Source organism: Anabrus simplex, chromosome 10, assembly GCF_040414725.1.
Source record: "Anabrus simplex isolate iqAnaSimp1 chromosome 10, ASM4041472v1, whole genome shotgun sequence".
Classification (NCBI taxonomy): Eukaryota; Metazoa; Arthropoda; class Insecta; order Orthoptera; family Tettigoniidae; genus Anabrus; species Anabrus simplex.
This window is the reverse complement of record NC_090274.1, coordinates 19286018-19304485: the sequence shown is the minus strand read 5'-3', so window position 1 is coordinate 19304485 and position 18468 is coordinate 19286018. Positions and strand designations below refer to the sequence as shown.

Below are 18468 nucleotides of genomic sequence, written 5' to 3'. Positions count from 1 at the left end.
TTAACTAACCTACGAGGCCTTACTGTTTTTGGAACTCTCTCCTGCAAGGAATTTCCCTCAATTTTTTATGTTATGAAAATTAAATGTGGATGCAAAAAATCACATTGGATTCTGCAGTACACATGAAAAAAATCTTACTGTCTGATTGATTATTTCTCTCTCGTATGTCTGTACTCACAAACAAAAAGAACACATGTTTGACTACCTTCTTCTGTTTCTCTTTATGTGTCTGTCAAGTAGTTCTTCTCTTGAGGTGTTATGAAGAAATAATATGAAAGCTATATACGTACACAACCTGAATAAATATCTTATTATCTCCTGATTTGGCGTATTTCAAGTGATTGTAAAAATATCTTCTTCTCTATTCCCTTTAATCTGAGTATAATGCCATCTGCTGCTTGATCCAAGGGACGTAACGAGGTACGTAAGCATACACGCCCGGTAGATGAGGGTGGGCACATTTGATACCCCAGCTGACTATTCCACCCACAAACCAACGATCGTGATGCTTCTCGTCACGGCACAGCAACGGACCACCAGAATCGCCCTGGAAGAAATCACCACAGCAAACCGTTGCATAAGGAATATATATACAAGAAGAAAAAAAAGAAGGGAAGGAAGAAACAAACACAATGTACGTGTTACACCGATTTTCAGTAACCAGAATTTTATTAGGACTTCCCACCTAATCAACACTGTACAAATATGATTGAATTTTTATTCTTCCTCATTAACAGTAGAACCACTATCCTCAGCTATAATATAATAAACTTAAAAACTATACACACAGCACACAAACTATGATACAAAATTCTTGTTGAAATTACATTCCTTATTTGGTAATGTCCTCATGAGTTATGAAATTCAACTAAAATCATCAACACTGTATTACTGGAAAACTTCTTTAAGATTTGCCCTGCAAATTTCGGTGAAACACTTTAAAATAGTATACAGTACCGGTAACGGTAATTAAAAAAGTCTTTAGCATAACATTTTAAAATAAAGACTTGAAAAAAATCATGATTGTCACTGAACAATTTACACCACTCTAATACTGAGAGAAATTAGTGCTGCATGTTACGTCTTAAAATACAAACCAACAAACTTATTTACATTCAATACTGCCGGTGAGTAACCAGATTTATAATGTAGGTTATCTTAATATGTATTATGTGAAAAGCATTTATCTCTGATTGTTCCGTGATTTTTGAAGTTTATGCATTCAGCATAAAAAAGGTGGGCTTTTAATGAGGTAGAATAAAAATTCAATCATATTTGTACAGTGTTGATTAGATGGCTAGTCTTAATTAAATTCTGGTTACTGAAACGGGGAAATCAATACAGAAAATGAAAATCTTAAATTATGATGTTACCGTACTGAATTTATGACCAATATCAAGGAGGCCCCTTCTACAATTCCTCTCACAGATGCTACCATATGAAAAGTACCTGCAGTTAAGTACTTGGGAGAATGGATCTCTGCGAATCAGAGCGAGAACCTAGCCATAGATGCCAGATGTACCAAGTTTGAAAGGGCTTATCACTCGTGTCGTAGTACCTATTCATCTAAGTGCCTCTCCAAGAACCTCAAACTCGGACACTACAACTCGGTCGTGAAACCATCTGTTCTGTATGCTTCCGAGTGCCTTGTAATGGCCAGAAAGGGCCCACTCAGAAAGCTGGAGTTAAAAGAGAGGAAGATCATGAGGAGGATATTAGGACCAATCAGAGATGAAGGAGGCATTTACAGAATCCGCCATAATGATGAACGGTATGAACACCAGGAGGACATTGTCACTTGTATAAGGAAAAGGTGCCTTGACCTTTTATGGACACTTGGCCTGCCTGGATTCCAAAAGATTCACCAACAGGATATTCACAGTAACAGAAAGAGGCAAGGCTTCTGAGAACAAATGGATCACGTCAGTTAAGTCAGATATGGAACAACTAGATATCCCACTGGGACAAACTCATGACTCCCAACGTCCCTTACAAGTAAGAAGATTACAGGAACTAAGTGGACAGAAGAGAGATATCCGGCTCATAGTCAACAAATGAATGAGTATTGGAAGAAGAATAAGAATAAGAAGAAAGCAACAACTTTACCGAAGAGTAGATACGAGCCCCGTGGTCCTCAGTAGGCCTAAACGACAAAGAAGAAGAAGAAGAAGAAGATGTTACATCGATATCAGAATTAGGGACATTGCACTAAAACAAGTGTCACATTTAGAGAGGGTGCAAAATTACTGCAGATGGGCAAAACATAGCAGAATTGTCCAAGCCAAGGAGGCTTTCAACAAGAAAAGAACCATTCTAACCACTAAAAAGTCCGGCTCCATGGCTAAATGGTTAGCGTGATGGCCTTTGGTCCAGAGGGTCCCGGGTTCGATTGCCGGCCGGGTTGGGGATTTTAACCTTAATTGGTTAATTCCAATGGCTCAGGGGCTGGATGTGTGTGTCGTCTTCATCATTAGAATTCATCATAGGTAGGGCCCCATCCTCATAGATGCGCAGGTCGCCTATATGGCGTCAAATAGAAAGACCTGCACCAGGCCTCCCCAGAGGCCACACGCCATTCTAACCACTAAAAAGTCTATCCAAAATATTATAAAATACCTTCTAATTGTTGCTAATGCATCTTAGTTCTCAGCTTTGTAGCTTTTGCATTTTTCATTAGAACTCTTGTACAATTTTGTCCATTGTTGGCAGCCCATATGTTCGGGAAGATGATGGTTTAATAAATAATTTTTGTTACCTTGATGGCTCGCAAACATGGACTGTGGGCATTTGAGCTGTGGTGTTGAAGATGACAGCCTATCCAGGATGTAGTACCAGTGTTGGAGAAAAGATGAGTTAATGTCTGGGAGGGGAAACTTCAGTTCATTAACCAAATCACTGTGAAATCCTGATTAGGAATGAAACAACTAACAGAAGGAAGAGAGGACCGCCCACCAATTGAGGAACCAAGAAAATCTGAAAACACCAAGAGCTTCAATGAAGAAATGCAATTCAAATACACTAACTGCAGCTTTGGTAAGCGCCACAAAATATCAATGTTAACATTGATACTTTCATGGCCCGTACTTGTAGACATGATATGGGCTTATGCCATGTCAAGGAAACAAGGTGAAAATCTTTACGTCACGCAGAGAACTTAGCTCCGTGTCTTCAGAAGAAAATCCTGACTGTCCACAAGGAAGACTTAAAAATTTTGGGCCCATGTCTTTCTATCAATGTGTTCTTACATGGTAAGTTGCAAAGAGAAGATTACGATAAATACAATGAGTTTTAGACGCAGCTAGGGAGTAAAAATGAGCTCATGGGAGAAACAGAATGGAAATGATCTCTCATTGCATTGTTCCATTACATGTATGACCTTTCAACCATTTGGAAATGACTCTTATTAGAACAGAATCACATGATGTTTACTAACATTACACTCAGAAAGGGAAATTTGCCTGTTCATTGTTTTGAGACGTTTTTGAACTATAACAAACAACACTCCAGATATAACTTTTTATAGATTTTATTTTCACTTGTTTGTATAAGTTTTTAGGGAAGAACAAAACATTGGTGATGACAAGAGGAGAAAGTGAAAGAAAAGGTATCATTAGTATCAGAGAACAAAACCCTGAGATCGTTGAATACCTCAAATATTTCAGAAGTGAAATAATGTAAGATGCAAAGTTGGATAAGGAGATCAACAGAAGGGTACAAGCACAAAATATGTTCTATCAGAATGTAAGGAACCTGGTGTGGAACAGAGAAGTTCCTATGAATCGTAAAGAGAAATGTACAAGATGTACTATACCTCCATATTAGGTATGCATAAGAAACTTGAACTTTGACAGCAAGAAAGAAGAGTAAAATTGAGGCCAGTGAGATGAAATTCATGAGGAGTATGGTAGGGAAGACAGGGAGAGACATAGTAAGAAATGTTGAGGTCAGATAAGAGATAGGGGTAGAAAAACTGAGTGATAGAATGGAGAAGAATAAATTGAGATGGTTTGGACATGTTATGAGGATGGAGGAGGGAAGGATACCAAACCAAGTGTTGGAGGCTAAGATAGAAGGAAAGAGAGCAAGAAGGAGGCCCAGAGCAAGATGGATGGACTCTATCAAGAACAGTATAAGAAAAGGAAGGCTGGACTGGAATACAATTACTGAAGAGGAGTGGTGGAAGGTTAATAATAATAATGTTATTTGTTTTACTTGTTTTACGCCCCACTAACTATTTTTTTGGTCTTTGGAGTCACCGAGGTGCTGGAATTTAGTCCCGTGGGAGTTCTTTTACGTGCCAGTAAATCTACCAACACGATGCTGGCATATTTGAGCACCTTCAAATACCACCAGGCTGAGCCAGGATCGAACCTGCCATGTTGGGGTCAGAAGGCCAGCACCTTAACCATCTGAGCCACTCAGCCTGGCAGTGGTGGAAGGAGAGGCAACGGTGGAGAAGTGCCATCAATACCCCAACCTGGTAGGAGCTGGACAAGGGGAAATGGAAATGATGATGGAGAAGTGTCAGTATTTGAAAGTCACTCTCTGCTCCTTACGTCACCTGTAATTCATCTGTCTGCAGTAATTTTGCACTCTAGATAAGTAAAAGTTTCCACTTGGAATACCCATAATTTTTATATAGACATACTCAAGCTGGTAATCACACACCATTATTTCTAAGGTAGTGCGTGTGTGTGTGTGTGTGTGTGTGTGTGTGTGTGTGTGTGTGTGTGTGTGTGTGTGTGTGTGTGTGTATTGTTCTAGACTGTTACAGGCATATCCTTTAGAGCTTGTATAGCAAATTTTGATGCTTGCATTGATGTCGGTGTATTCCTGTCTGATAAATTATGGGCAAATGCCAATTCTGTTATGTCTGAGTTTGTAAACACATCTGAGTACTCAGTTCTAAATGCTGAGAGGAGATATATGGTATTTACCTGACATGCGTCCTTGCCTCCCTCTGGGTACCCAGCACATATCATACCCTCAGTGACATTGAGATCTCGATGCTCTAACCAGGAGTTGCAGAGCTCTCGGTTCAGCACAGGAACTTGCACCTCATTCACAGCCGGCTCATATTCCGAGGCTGCAACATTTCATTATGACCAACTCATACAGTATAGCATGGTGTTTATCAATTTAGATTTTAAAAAATCTGCAGATTATCAACTCTTACAACAACATAAATATTCAGACTTCATTGCTGTACTGTAAGACCTTAACAATAAAAAGTATCTCAACAAGGCAAGTCATGTACAGTTATGAGATATACACTGAGTGGCCAAAAGTTAGGAGAAGGGGTGTCCCATTAGAAAATTAACCATGTATGATCCCTGAGTGTTGCGGCTAGCTGGGGTGTAGCTGAGCTGTCCATCACAGACACTAGTCAATTTAAGATTATTAAAATTTTATTAGTCAACCTATTCAATACAAATGATATTTGCAAAGTTAGGACTTACATCCTATTAAACTAAGGTCTAAAGGGACATGTTTCACCCTTTAAAAGGGCATCATTAGCCTTTTTACATTCATGCTAAAGGTAAAAATCAGGATCCTGATTGTCGATATAAGAAAAAGTATATAAAATGAGAATAAAAATTAGAATGAATGAATATTATACAATATGTGCAATCATGAGTTCTTAAATGACAATTGACAATTAAAAATCATTTAAAATGTTGCCAAAGAAATAAGAGTTTGTATGGTTATTACATCAGCAATCTTAAGATGATCTTATAAAACTGTACAAACTAGGCCTTGACCAAATAAATAATAAGAAAGTCTATGGCTAAAGTTGCCGTATCAAGGTTCGTGAAATTCGGCTGGAAGCAACCTGATTTTAAATGTAGAGCAAATGGTTAATAGAATCCAATAGCCACTCAAGACAACATAAAACCTCTCTCGTTGAAAAGTCGTAATGAAACTGTAGTATGGCACATGTAGATTATAAAGTTGTGTCCAATCAATCCATTAATCTCATATTTTACGAAGTGGAATCGCGGTCTCAGTATTTTTGTTGAAGGAGTTGTGAGAAGTTAACTAATAAGTGCTGCTGTACAGATTTTGTCAGCTCGTATACCGATGGTTAAATGGGAACATTCTTATGTGTTGGCTGTAGTTTTGAATGTGGATTGACTATTGAAGAAATATAGTGCAGAATCTGTAATGAAAAGGAGAATAAAAAGGTAAGAAGTTTAGAGGAAAAACGGTTAAATTAGGGGAATTGATATAAATTCAATTACTTACGTTCTCGACACTAGTGTCGTGAACATGGCAACATGTCACGAGTTAACTGACTTTGAACGTGGGGTTATCATCGGCGCATGGTGCATGGGTCATAGCATTGCGGAGATTACACACAAATTTGAGTTTCGAAGGTCAACAGTGTCGAGGGTGGATCTTCAATATTATAGAGGGAATATTACCACCTGCGTAAACCGCCACTCGGGAAGACCACAGGTGTTTAACGAACGGACATCACATCGCCTCCGTAGAATCATACTGGGTGGTTGATGGGCTACTGTGAATCAGATCACCGCCCAGTTGAATGTTGGGAGTCAGGAACCAATTTCTACCAGGACTATAAGGAGGCAACTGCACCATGTAGGCTTCACCCGCCAAAGACCAACTCGTGTCCCTTTGCTGACACCTCGACACAGAGCTCAACGATGTGCATGGCCCTGTGAACATTGGCAATGGACCATGGAACAGTGGTGGCTTGTGGTATGGTCCGATGAATTCTGGTTCCAGTTGTATCGAGCTAATGGGTACATAAGAGTGTGGCATATGCCCCATGAAGCTATGGATCCTGCGTGTCAACAAGGCTGTGTCCAGGCGGGAGGTGGCTTAGTTCTGGTCTGGGCGGCATTCTCATGGTGGCAATTAGGCCCCACTGTCTGGTGGCAGGGAGTGCTGACATGTGCATGTTATGTGGACATTCTTTCAGACCATCTACACCACTCTGTCATGCCATGTAGGTGGTTGGAGGAGCTCTTCAGTGAAGTTACGAACGTGAATTGGCCCTCCAGTTCCCCCGATCTTAATCAAATCGAGCATTTATGGGATGCTGTTGATGCTGGTGTACGCTCCATGAACCCCGTACCCCTGTGGGGCGGGCGGTAGAATAACACCCACGGTATCCCCTGTCTGTCGTAAGAGGCGACTAAAAGGGGCCCCAGGGGCTCTGAACATTGGAGCGTGGGTTGGCGACCGTGGGGCCCTTAGCTGAGTCTTGGCGTTGTTTCCACTTACTGGTGCCAGGCTCCTCACTTTCATCTATCCTATCCGACCTCTCTTGGTCAACTCTTGTTCTTTTCCGGCCCCGATCCTATTAGGTTTGCGAGGGCTAGGGAGTCTTTCATTTTCACGCACTTCGTGGCCCTTGTCTTCCTTTGGCCGATATCTACATTTTTTGAAGTGTCGGATCCCTTCAATATTTTCCCTCTGATTAGTGTTATATAGAGGATGGTTGCCTAGTTGTACTTCCTCTTAAAATAATAATCACCACCACCACCATCATGAACCCCCACCATCTACACAAGACCAATTGTGGGTAGCAGTGCAAGATGCGTGGGTCCAGATCCCACCAGAATGATCCCAACACCTTGTAGAGTCGAAGCCTCACCGTATTGCTGCTGTTTTGAGGGTTCGCAGAGGAGCAACTCATTGTTAACATCACATTCAGTGTCTTCCCGTGACTTTTGGCCACTCAGTGTATAGAAATATAAGAAGATGAAGAGGAACACACAGTAGGATAAACAAGAGAGAGTGGCAGGAAGGGAGACAGGATAAAAGAGGAATGACAAAAATATAAGGACAGTCTCCATATGAGTGTGCCTGGTGGCCATGTTTTATAACATCTGACGCCATGGTGGTTAGCTGGTTCGAGTCCTGTTTGGTGGAAAAAGTTTCATCATCAGAATGTTGGCTGGCAGGGTAGGAGAGGGGTGGTGGTATACCATTTCTAATCACAGCAGGCCAAAAGGCTAGGGTCAGTTCCAAACTTCTCCACAGTGTTCATAGGGAGTGAAGGCTTTCATATCTTGGATGGCGACATTAAGCCTCGAGCAGAACTGTTGTTGTTTTTTGATAGAGTAGGCTATGTGCCTACATTGGGTTTGAGCTCTCCCTATCTCGACAGACATGCAGGTCAACCATGGGTGGCTGCACTAGGCCACTCTGCAGGCCACAGTCAATTTATCAATCAGTCACGTCATGTTCACATAGATGTGGTTTCTCCTCCTGATCAATCCCATTTCTTCTCAGCCACAGCTGACAGATCGTCAGTCTTGATTTTGGCAAGTGTAGGGTAGGGTCTGACACATCCCACTCTGATGAGTCTAGGGTCAGACCTAAGACAAAACGCTGGTTCATAGAGCAAAAGCCTGAAAGGCCTTACATCTGATCTGTTTTTGACATGCTCTATTGGTGAAAATATCTAATTCCCTCCATGGGAACTTAGAATATTCTATTCGGAATTGCTAGGCGGGCAATAATTCCATTGTGGAGATTTATCTCCCATATGCAGTTATCAGACTGTGCCTCCTATAATGGGCTTCTGATAAGTTCACCTGCATACATCCCAGCGTCAGTGTGTAGGGTCTGACACATCCCACTCTGATGAGTCTAGGGTCAGACCTAAGACGAAACGCTGGTTAATAGAGCAAAAGCCTGAAAAGCCTTACATCTGATCTGTTTTTGACATGCTCTATTGGTGAAAATATCTCATTCCCTCCATGGGAACTTAGAATATTCTATTTAAGTGTAGGATAAACCGAGGAAAAAGGAAGTGATAGTAAAAGATTAGGAACATTAACCCTGGAGTGATTGGGTAGCACACTAGTTTATTTCCGTCATTGCAAGGAAACTACCAAAGCCACTGATAGGAAATGCCATCTACCTTTCAAGTAACTAATTACAACCTACATAATAAAGCATCAGTGAACCAGTGTTAGTCTAACTCGTGTGGTGGTGAATCATTGGTACTCAAGTGTCAACTTCACCGCTTAAAAGTCCCTGTTTTAGGGTATTATTTTCAATATTATTGCAGTAATTATATGCTGATGATGAGTCCCTTGCATATCAGTCCTGAAGGAATCTGAGAAATCTCCTGCAAATTTGGAAAGACTGTTTAGGGGAATATGGCTTGCATTTTAATATCACTAAAACCGAGTATGTGCAATGTAGCTTGCAGACTGCTGATAGTATTCACATCGACGGGCAAGACCTAGTTAAAACCAACCAATTTAAATATCTTGGATCACCCATCATCTCAGAAGGAAAGACATTACAACACACTCGAGCACGAGTAAATTCAACATGCCTGAAGTGGCGTCAGGTCACTGGTGTGCTATGCGACAAGAATATTCCCACCTGCCTAAAAGGAAAAGTCTACAAATCCATGGTCCGATTCCATGGGTCGGAATGCTGACCTACAACTAAGAAGCACGAGCATGTTCTACATGGTATGGAGATGAAAATGTTACGTTGGTCACTGGGTCTGAAGGCGATTGGGAGTGGCACCTATCCCAGAGAAGATGCAAGAAGCACGGCTTAGATGGTATGGTCATGTCGTCCGAAGCCCTGCAGACTGAATGATACATACAGTCCTCCAATTTGATCCTGGAGGTTCTCGATCCCGAGGTTGTCCAAAGAAGCGATGGTTTGACTACACCAAGGAAGACATGCATTTTCTAGGCATCACTGTAGTTGACGCCCTTGATAGCAGGAAGTGGAAGATGGCATGTTTAAAAGTGGACCCTGCACCAACACAGGACTAAATGCTAGGAAAGAAGAAGAAGAAGAAGAAGAAGAAGAATACAGTAATTATTCTTCAGAATGTTTCAGATTGCATAGTTTCTTGCAAAAATGTAAATTTTCACATTTTTAGGACTAAAAATGAGTGGAAAGGAGAGTATATATAATCTTGATCGCTTTGACGACAGAAGGATTGTGCAGAGTTTGTTCGAGGAAGATGATGAGGATGAAGATAGTGAATTGTACAGTGATGATGAGGAAGATGATATAGGAAGTATAGTCGAAAGTATACACACTGAACAAGATGCAGACAGTAGCGAAGAAGCAGGAGAGAATGACAGCGATTATTTCCTAGGGTGCAGTGGAGTTTGTAAGTCGCGTAAATGTAATCCTCCCAGAAATGTTCAAACCTGGCAACAAAATATCGTTACGCATCTACCTTGTGTGAAAGGTGTTGCAAAGCTTGTTAAAACTCCTAAAGAATGCTGGGAACTACTCTTTGATGAGCAAATGCTTTCTACTATAGTGGAGTGCACAAAGTGGAAAATTGAAGAGGTTCAAATGAACTACGGCAGATATAGGGACACTCGATTTATCACCATGTAAAATAAAGGCCCTAGTTGGCATACTGTACTTACGAGCTGAAGGAAAGATAACCACACAAAGGACATTTGGACTTGCGAAAAGACGGGTGTATAACTGTGCCACTTAGTTATATCAGAGAGAGGTTTCAGGTTCTTATTATATTTCCTGATGTCCATTGTTAGTTGCTTTTATATCAATAAATTAGATTCATTGGTTTATACTCATCCTTTCAAGATGACCTGTAATTAATGTAAATCCTTATTGGGAACTTGGGATAGCATAATTAGCTCAGAAACGAAATGGTGTCTCTCAGACGAGGCTTAGGGAGTCTTTCCTGGCCCTTACCTTTCTTCTCTGTGAAACGTGAAGAATTTCTCTTTGTTTTCTTTAACACAGTTAAAAAACCAAAAGATTATCATGTCTGTGATGGATGGGGGCCTGGCACCCGTTGCCTGTCGTGAAAGGGGACCCAGGGGATCCCTGCCAGTGTGGGTTAGCGACCACAGGTCTCGACCTCCTTCGTGGCCCTTCCCTTTCTTTGCCGATACCTTCATTCTTGGACCTGTTTCATTTTCAGTTAATTAATTAATGTTATTCATTTTATGTTCCACTACTACTTTTGCAGCTTTCAGAGATGCCGAGATGCTGGAATTTTGTACTGCAGGAATTGTTTAATGTGCAAGTAAATGTACACACATGAGGCTGATATATTTGAGCACCTTCCAACTTGAGGTCAGAAGGCCAGTGGTGTTCTATTTTCCTTCTGATCGTTGCCTAGTTGTACTTCATCTTGCTATTTGCTTTATGTTGCAGCACCACACATAGGTCTTATGGCGACAATGGGACAGCAAAGGACTAGGAATGGGAAGGAAATGGCCGTGGCCTTAATTAAGGTACAGCCCCCGCATTTGCCTTGTGTCAAAATGGGAAACCATGGAAAACCATCTTCAGGTCTGCCGACAGTAGGGTTCCGAACCCAATATCTCCCAGATACGAGCTCACAGCTGTGCGCCCCTAACCACATGGCCAGCTCGCCCGGTGTTCTTCATCTTAAAACCACAATCATTTACATACCATTACCAGAAATCTTTAGAGATTTATCAGTCTATCTATATATATATATATATACTGTCTGTGCATTGCTCAGAATTAAAAAATAATGGTATTTCTGGATCGGTCGTGTCCACAGTAACAAGGAAATGCACTTTTTAAATTTTCTGTCAAGTCTGTATGTATGTACGTGTATGACAAGAAAATGGCTGAAGGGAGTTAATGAAAATTGGTATGTTAAGTCAGGGAATAAAGCACTACAGTCCAGGCTATAAATAACTTTATTCATGCTGGATGAAATGGTAGTTTAGAGGAAGGCACCTAAAATTTAATTTTTAAATACTTATGTTATTATGCAATTTAATAGAATCTTATTCACAACTTGTACATGACCTCATCTAGAATTCTGTAGCACTGGTGCACCAGCTAGTTAGTAATAAATTACTTATGTTGCCAATATTTTTCTTCACTGTCATGGTACATTTTTGTTTTTTGCTAGTGGCTTTACGTCACATCGACACAGATAGGTCTTATGGGGATGATGGGATAGAAAAGGCCTAGGAGTGGGAAGGAAGCGGCCATGGCCTTAGTTAAGGTACAGCCCCAGCATTTGCCTGGTGTAAAAATGGGAAACCACCGAAAACCATCTTCAGGGCTGCTGACAGTAGGATTCGAACCCACTATCTCCCGTATGCAAGCTCACAGCCGCACGCCCCTAACCGCATGGCCAACTCGCCTGGTTCACTGTCATGGTTGTTGTTTCATATCAAAGGAACTATCTATCGACAGGATTGCACACCAGATCTTTTCGTAAAAGTTAGCAAAGTGCACCCTATTAAGAGGTGGTTAGTACTGCACACTACAGTCTGCTGAGAGGAGACTGGTCTTATTCTACCACAGGGCGATGGGAATGGCATGGAAAGGTTACTCTATTGTTAGATTGACTGAAATGTGAATTCTTGATCACTTCTAAGATCAGAGTCACTCTCTACACTTACCATCCTTGTCCTCTTTCTTGCCCCAACCAATCACAGTACACATAGTGCCAGGAAGTAGCTCGTGGTTTGGCGGAGGAAGACACACTGGCAGTAAGTGCTCATGGAAACTCACACGCTTCTTCAGCTGCAAACAAAAACAACATACAAGGTTATAGAGCTATTTCTCCCTCTTCTCACATTGGACAGATGAGAGGTCCAAAAGGACCTGACATCAGGTAGATCATTTTTGAAGGGTGTGCACTCGGTGTTGTCGTTGATATGTTGTTAAACTCTGCCTTACTATGCTAACACAACCACTCTGTATTGCTAGTGAAGCACTAAAATCTTTAAGGAGCACTGCGCGTTGAAATATCACCGAAAAACACAAATAAAAGATGCACAGGTAAAAATGAAGTTTAGATGATGCTGTCAGGTGCAGTTTATGGAGCACTATAACACATAAGGAAGCACTGTGCGTTGAGATTTCAAGATTATGTAGAAGTCTAAAGTCAGATACGTATTTTAGTTGTAGTTTATGAGGCACTGTATAATTTTAAGTATCAGTAATGCGTACAGTGCTCCGTACTTCAAGTAGCCTACATATTTGATCTATGACTTTTATATAATTTTTGGATCTATCAACACGCAGTGCTAATTTCTAAAATTATACAGTGCCTCATAAACTTCAACTGAACTCTTCAAGAACTTACTCCGTAATACATTTAAGTGCATATTTGATTCTTCTTCACACACAGCGCTCTCTTAATAACTTATATGATCTACGACTTCTTCATAGACACGCATTACTGATACTTAAAATTATACAGTGCCTCATAAACTAAAACTAAAATATGTATTTGACTTTAGACTTCTACATATCTTTGAAATCTCAATGCACAGTGCTCCTTAAAGATTTTAGTGCTTCACTAGCAGAAACCAAACAGAATTATTTAAACTTCTCATTTTATTTTTCTATGCATTGTTTTAGACTTATTTGTAATTCGCTGATGATGACCATGAATACTGGTCAAAACTAGTACCAATTTTAATTAAATAAGAATGTAAACTTAATAGTACTGAAAGGTGGAACCATAATATATCTTCTTTTAACTTAATATTGAACCTCATCTGAATGGCATTGCAGGGCAGATCTGCATCCTCCTCAGCACTGGCGCAACAGTGGAACAGTGTAACACATCGTACACTATCAGGAGTGACAGTCTGTCACTGTTTATTACAGTCTGGGTTACCGGCGCATCGTCCACTTCTCCGCCTACCTTTGACTAATGTGCATAAACATACTAGACTGCAATGGTGTACAGAACGACATCACTGGAGACAGGAATGGCAGCAGATAGTGTTTTCGGATGAATCCAGGTTCTGTTTGTTTGAAAATGATGGCTGCATTTTGGTTTGCCGCAGAGAGGGGTAGAGGCATCACATTGACTGCATTCACGCCAGACATACAGCGCCAACTCAAGACCTTATGGTGTGGGGTGCTATTGGGTACAACCACAAATCACAGTTGGTGCGTGTCCAGGGCACAGTGACCAATTTGACCTTCGTGAATGACATCCTGCCACCCGTAGCCATACCCTTTCTGCATAACACCCCAGACACCATATTTCAGCAGGACAATGCGTGGCCACATGTTGCTGCACGAACACGTGCCTTCTTGTTGTCACAGGATGTCAGACTGTTGCACCGGGCTGCCCGATCACCGGACTTGTCGCCAATCGAAAATGTGTGGGATAACATGAAACGATGGGTCTGGCGCTGTGAACCAATGCCAACCACCAAAGATGAACTGTGGAACCAGGTGGATGCAGCATGGATGACTATACCCAGAACACCACTCACACCTTATACGCCATCACGCATGGAATATGTTATCAGTGCTCATGGAACACCCAGTGCCTACTAGGCAACAGGACACATGCTGAACCTAGGTAACTGAAATGCTAATTGATTCTGCAGAACATACTGATGGTCATGTCCTATGAGTGTGAACTTCCTATCTCTAGTCTTTCAAGGTGTTCTGTTTTTATGCACGAGTAACTTGGAAGCTAATGATACAATGGCTGGTACAAACAGGTGGGAGCAAAGGCAGGAGGATACAAAGACTAAGTTGGTGAGGTACGAGGGTGATAAGAGGTGAGACCACACAGTTTGCTGACTGTATTACCTGAAACAGAGCCACGTCGTTGTCATGAGCAACACCCAGGTTATACATGGGATGAGCAACCACTCTACGGACCTTCATCTTCTGACTGAAGTACGAGTGAGCATGTCTTCTGGTAATACCGAGTTGAATCGTCCACCCAGATGGCTCTCCCTGGCTGAAACTAGATGAGAAAAAGTGGTCTTAGTAACACAGTTTAGGGCAATGGGAGTTGAACTGCAAACAGCCTTTTTAATTACCTACCACATTATACTAAATCATTACAAATAACACAACATTACAAACTATCGAATTATTTTCTCTTTTGTGAGAATCTTGCTGACACTAATCACTGTGTTTATTTCCATCAGACTTGCGCACAATTTCACTTTTAATGATTTTGTACTAACATCTCTCTCTCTCTCTTTTTTTTTTTTTACAAGTTGTTCCACGTCGCACCGACACAGATAGGTCTTTTGGCGATGATGAGACAGGAAAGGGCTAGGAGTGGGAAGGAAGCGGCCGTGGCCTTAATTAAGGTACAGCCTCAGCATTTGCCTGGTGTGACAATGGGAAACCGCAAAAAACCATCTTCAGGGCTGCGAACAGTGGGGTTCGAACCCACTGTCTCCCGCATACAAGCTGACAGTTGCGTGGCACTAACCACAGAATCTGTGACAGTAGTTGGGCATCAACAATATGGGAAACACTACTCCATGATGGTCGTCAACCTTCAGTGAGGAGATGGCACCTGCCAGACTCAGCTAGGGGAACTGTGGTCGCCAACTGAGAGACCCTGGTCCCCCCTACCCCCACCTCCCTTGGTTAACTCTTGTTCTCTTCCGACTCTGACAGTATCAGGATGCCCTTCACGACCTACTGTTTCTTTCCTTCATTCCTTCATTCTTTGAAGGATTGGAACTCTTCCTTTTTCTCCCTTCTGATTAGTGTTAATCACCACCACCACTTGCTACGTAACAAAGGAACACAGCTCAGTGTATCCATTATTAGTGCAAATCTAACAATTGTTAGACTTTGTAACTTCTCTGGTTGAAGGGCGGGGGTGGGGGGGTGGGGGGTGGGGGGGGTGGGGGGGTGGGGGTGCGGGCGTGCAACAAGTCACAAGAAATGTATGTCTTGGACTGGCCAAGTTATGATGCAGAGACCGAGGAGACAAAGATAAGTTTCAGAGTGGGGGCTGCTTAAGTGTCACAGTTATGATGATAATAAGCAGTGGTTCCCAAAATGAGGAGATTTACAGACATGTCACTCGATAACCTAACGGTCTCTGATGAGACATAGTTTCCCATTGTTTTCTTCAGCCAGCCAGAAGTCTGCCAATCCCACTGAAATGCATGCACTAAGTGAGCGACACTTCACAAAGACTGACTGCGTAAGGAATGGCAAACCACAGTCACTTTCATCTTGAGACTGATCGAGAAAAGTAACAACTTTCTTCCAGCCTGTGCATAGTAAACTCTGTGGCTCACCAGAAATGGGCCTGGTTTTGACTTATGGTTTCTTCTTCTTCTTCTTCTTCTTCTTCTTCTTCTTCTTCTTCTTCTTCTTCTTCTTCTTCTTCTTCTTCTTCTTCTTCTTCTTTCTGGTATTCTTCCTATCTTATGTGGGCTCTACCTTCTTGCATTATGCCCATCACTGTGCTTAGTCTTTGGCACTGGAACTCCTATGGCTCACTCAGGCAGTCCATTTACTTCTTTTTTTAGGTCGATCTCGAGGTTGTTGTCCATCCAGGCTCAGCAATAGATTCTACGTCAGCTCTGGTCATGTGCCCATACCATCTCTCTCATTTTGTCTGGAACTGGGGCAACTCTAGGAGCATTCTTTGTGATCAGTGCTGTGAGTGTAATTATTTGAGTTATTCAATTATTGACTTAAATGCAACTTCAAGAACGTCAGTTGTCCTACATAAGAGGCTTGCAGTGATGTACTAGCCGCTAGTGTCTTGGAAAGGTGTAGCAATGCAACCGATGAGCCCACTGCTACACTGCGGCGAATTGCTGGTAGTTTCACAATTGAAAAAGCCTAAAGAGCTTAAATGTTTTTAACAATTGTAATCAAAATCAAATTATTGTTTCCTTCCAGGAACCTTACTTTTAACAATAAGATTGTATAAATTTTAATGATCAGGACTTGCGGGGCACTGTGTACATTTTTCTGGGACTTGCTTACGTTGCAAAAGATCAAGCTTCTAAGTGTTGGAGGACTAAACGACCAGCAAAGATTTAATTTTATTTGTTTAGAGAAATCACAAGACAACCCCTGTGCCGTTCATTGGTCATTAACTTTGCCGTGCTGTTTCCTGTTGCACCACCTAGTGCAAGCTACCTTCGGGAAGCGCGTCGCAGAGTAGATTCGTTCTCTCTTTGGGATCATGTAAAGCAGACGTGCTGTCCGGGAGCTCTGACTTTTCTTGGGTAAGCAAATATTAAATTTCCTAATGTAACTTTATTTAATTTCACATTTTAACTTATTACAGGAGTTTACTCATCGATTTGATTAACCTGAACCAAAATAAATTCATGATGGTGTAATAGTGTTTTACATCCATCCTTACGTTTGCACGAGGCAAGGTTTCCTAACAGATGACCTCGATAATTCTGTTTCAACTAATTTTAAACAGTTATTCTATGCCCCATATTTTTCTTCAGTGAAGGTGTCACTTCACAGTTTCAACCTGTAATCCATTAAGTAGTTTTCCTTTAAATATCGATCCACTGTGTGCAGTGGGCCAATTCGCTTTCACATCCTAACTTTAGCTTTATTTTGTTTTTATTTACATTTTCCATGTTTCAAATTATTTATTTAATGCTGTTGAAAGCCACTCTTAATGTGGTCTAGTCGCATGTGTGCCAGCAGGCAGTACTTACTTTCCCACACAGTGCGATGCTGTAAGAACCCATTGATCGGCGATAAGGACACCAGCACAGTAGAAGATCTCCTCTGGACCTCCAAGTAGGGCTGCGAGGAATGGCCAGTCTCCAGGACTCGACTCAACTCCTCCAATTATCCTCGTTGAAGGTCGCTGGTTGTAATGCCGTCCCTTGCCGCAAACTGTAACGAGAACAAGCAGTATTGTTGTTTTAAGCAATTTATAAGAATGGAACTCTGTCAATTTTAAGCTAGGCTAGAAAATAAAGATGGTAGCTGGAAATCAAGAGCTGGATTGTTCAAGTAAAGTTGGCTTTTATGCTGAAGAATAGACTTCATTTTTATCAAGATGATCAATGTTTACATTCGTATAAGGATCATGTGGACTGTTCTTACTCATATATACAATACAACTCAAGACAGCACTTGGGGAATGGATTCCTCACATTAGAAAGAAGGATATTAATGCATAGTTGCAGCATTTGCTTGGCCACTATGCTCTTCTGACTGGGGCTTTATATTCAGGGACACGTAACTACTGTCATGTATTCGATTGTAGTTGACCGACCGACCGATCTACAATGTCCATGCCTCAAAATCTAGAATGTCAACTGATTACTTTCAAGTCTTTAAACAGTGACCATCATCAGTACGACATATTTGATTATATCAATAATTAATTTATTGGAAACAAACTACAAATTCTTGTGAAGATCATAGCTACAATAATTAAATAAGTATTACATATTGTGAAGACTTTTAAGAATTTTACAAGTTCAGGAAATGCATGAAACTTTTAGCTAGATTCTCGCCTTAAACTTTAAAGTGTTTTACAACATAAATGCCTTCATTCACATTTCAAGTCTGAATGACACTATTGAGATTGACATTTGGTGTTTAAAAGAATTCAAGAATTTTATTTAATTAATCTAATTGAAAGTGCACAGAACTGTCAATTTTCTTGTTCACAGCCAAGCTGTTATTTTATGTACTGTGTTATAACTGATCTTCAAGTACAATATCATTTTTTGTAAATTAGTTTTAAGACTG

General features: G+C 41.1%; 1 protein-coding gene across 1 annotated transcript in view; it reads right to left on the bottom strand.

The window, feature by feature from the left end:
- Window positions 1-370: 370 nt before the first annotated feature.
- The window catches only part of Corin (corin serine peptidase), a 241111-nt gene continuing 223013 nt past the window's right edge, over window positions 371-18468 (bottom strand). Inside the window, exons 14-19 of the mRNA XM_067155129.2 lie at window positions 17418-17601; window positions 15910-15918; window positions 14554-14707; window positions 12390-12513; window positions 4938-5086; window positions 371-547 (exon numbers count right to left, since the gene is read on the bottom strand). Coding sequence (XP_067011230.2) covers window positions 371-547; window positions 4938-5086; window positions 12390-12513; window positions 14554-14707; window positions 15910-15918; window positions 17418-17601 — 797 coding nt within the window. The remainder of the gene's footprint in view (window positions 548-4937; window positions 5087-12389; window positions 12514-14553; window positions 14708-15909; window positions 15919-17417; window positions 17602-18468) is intronic.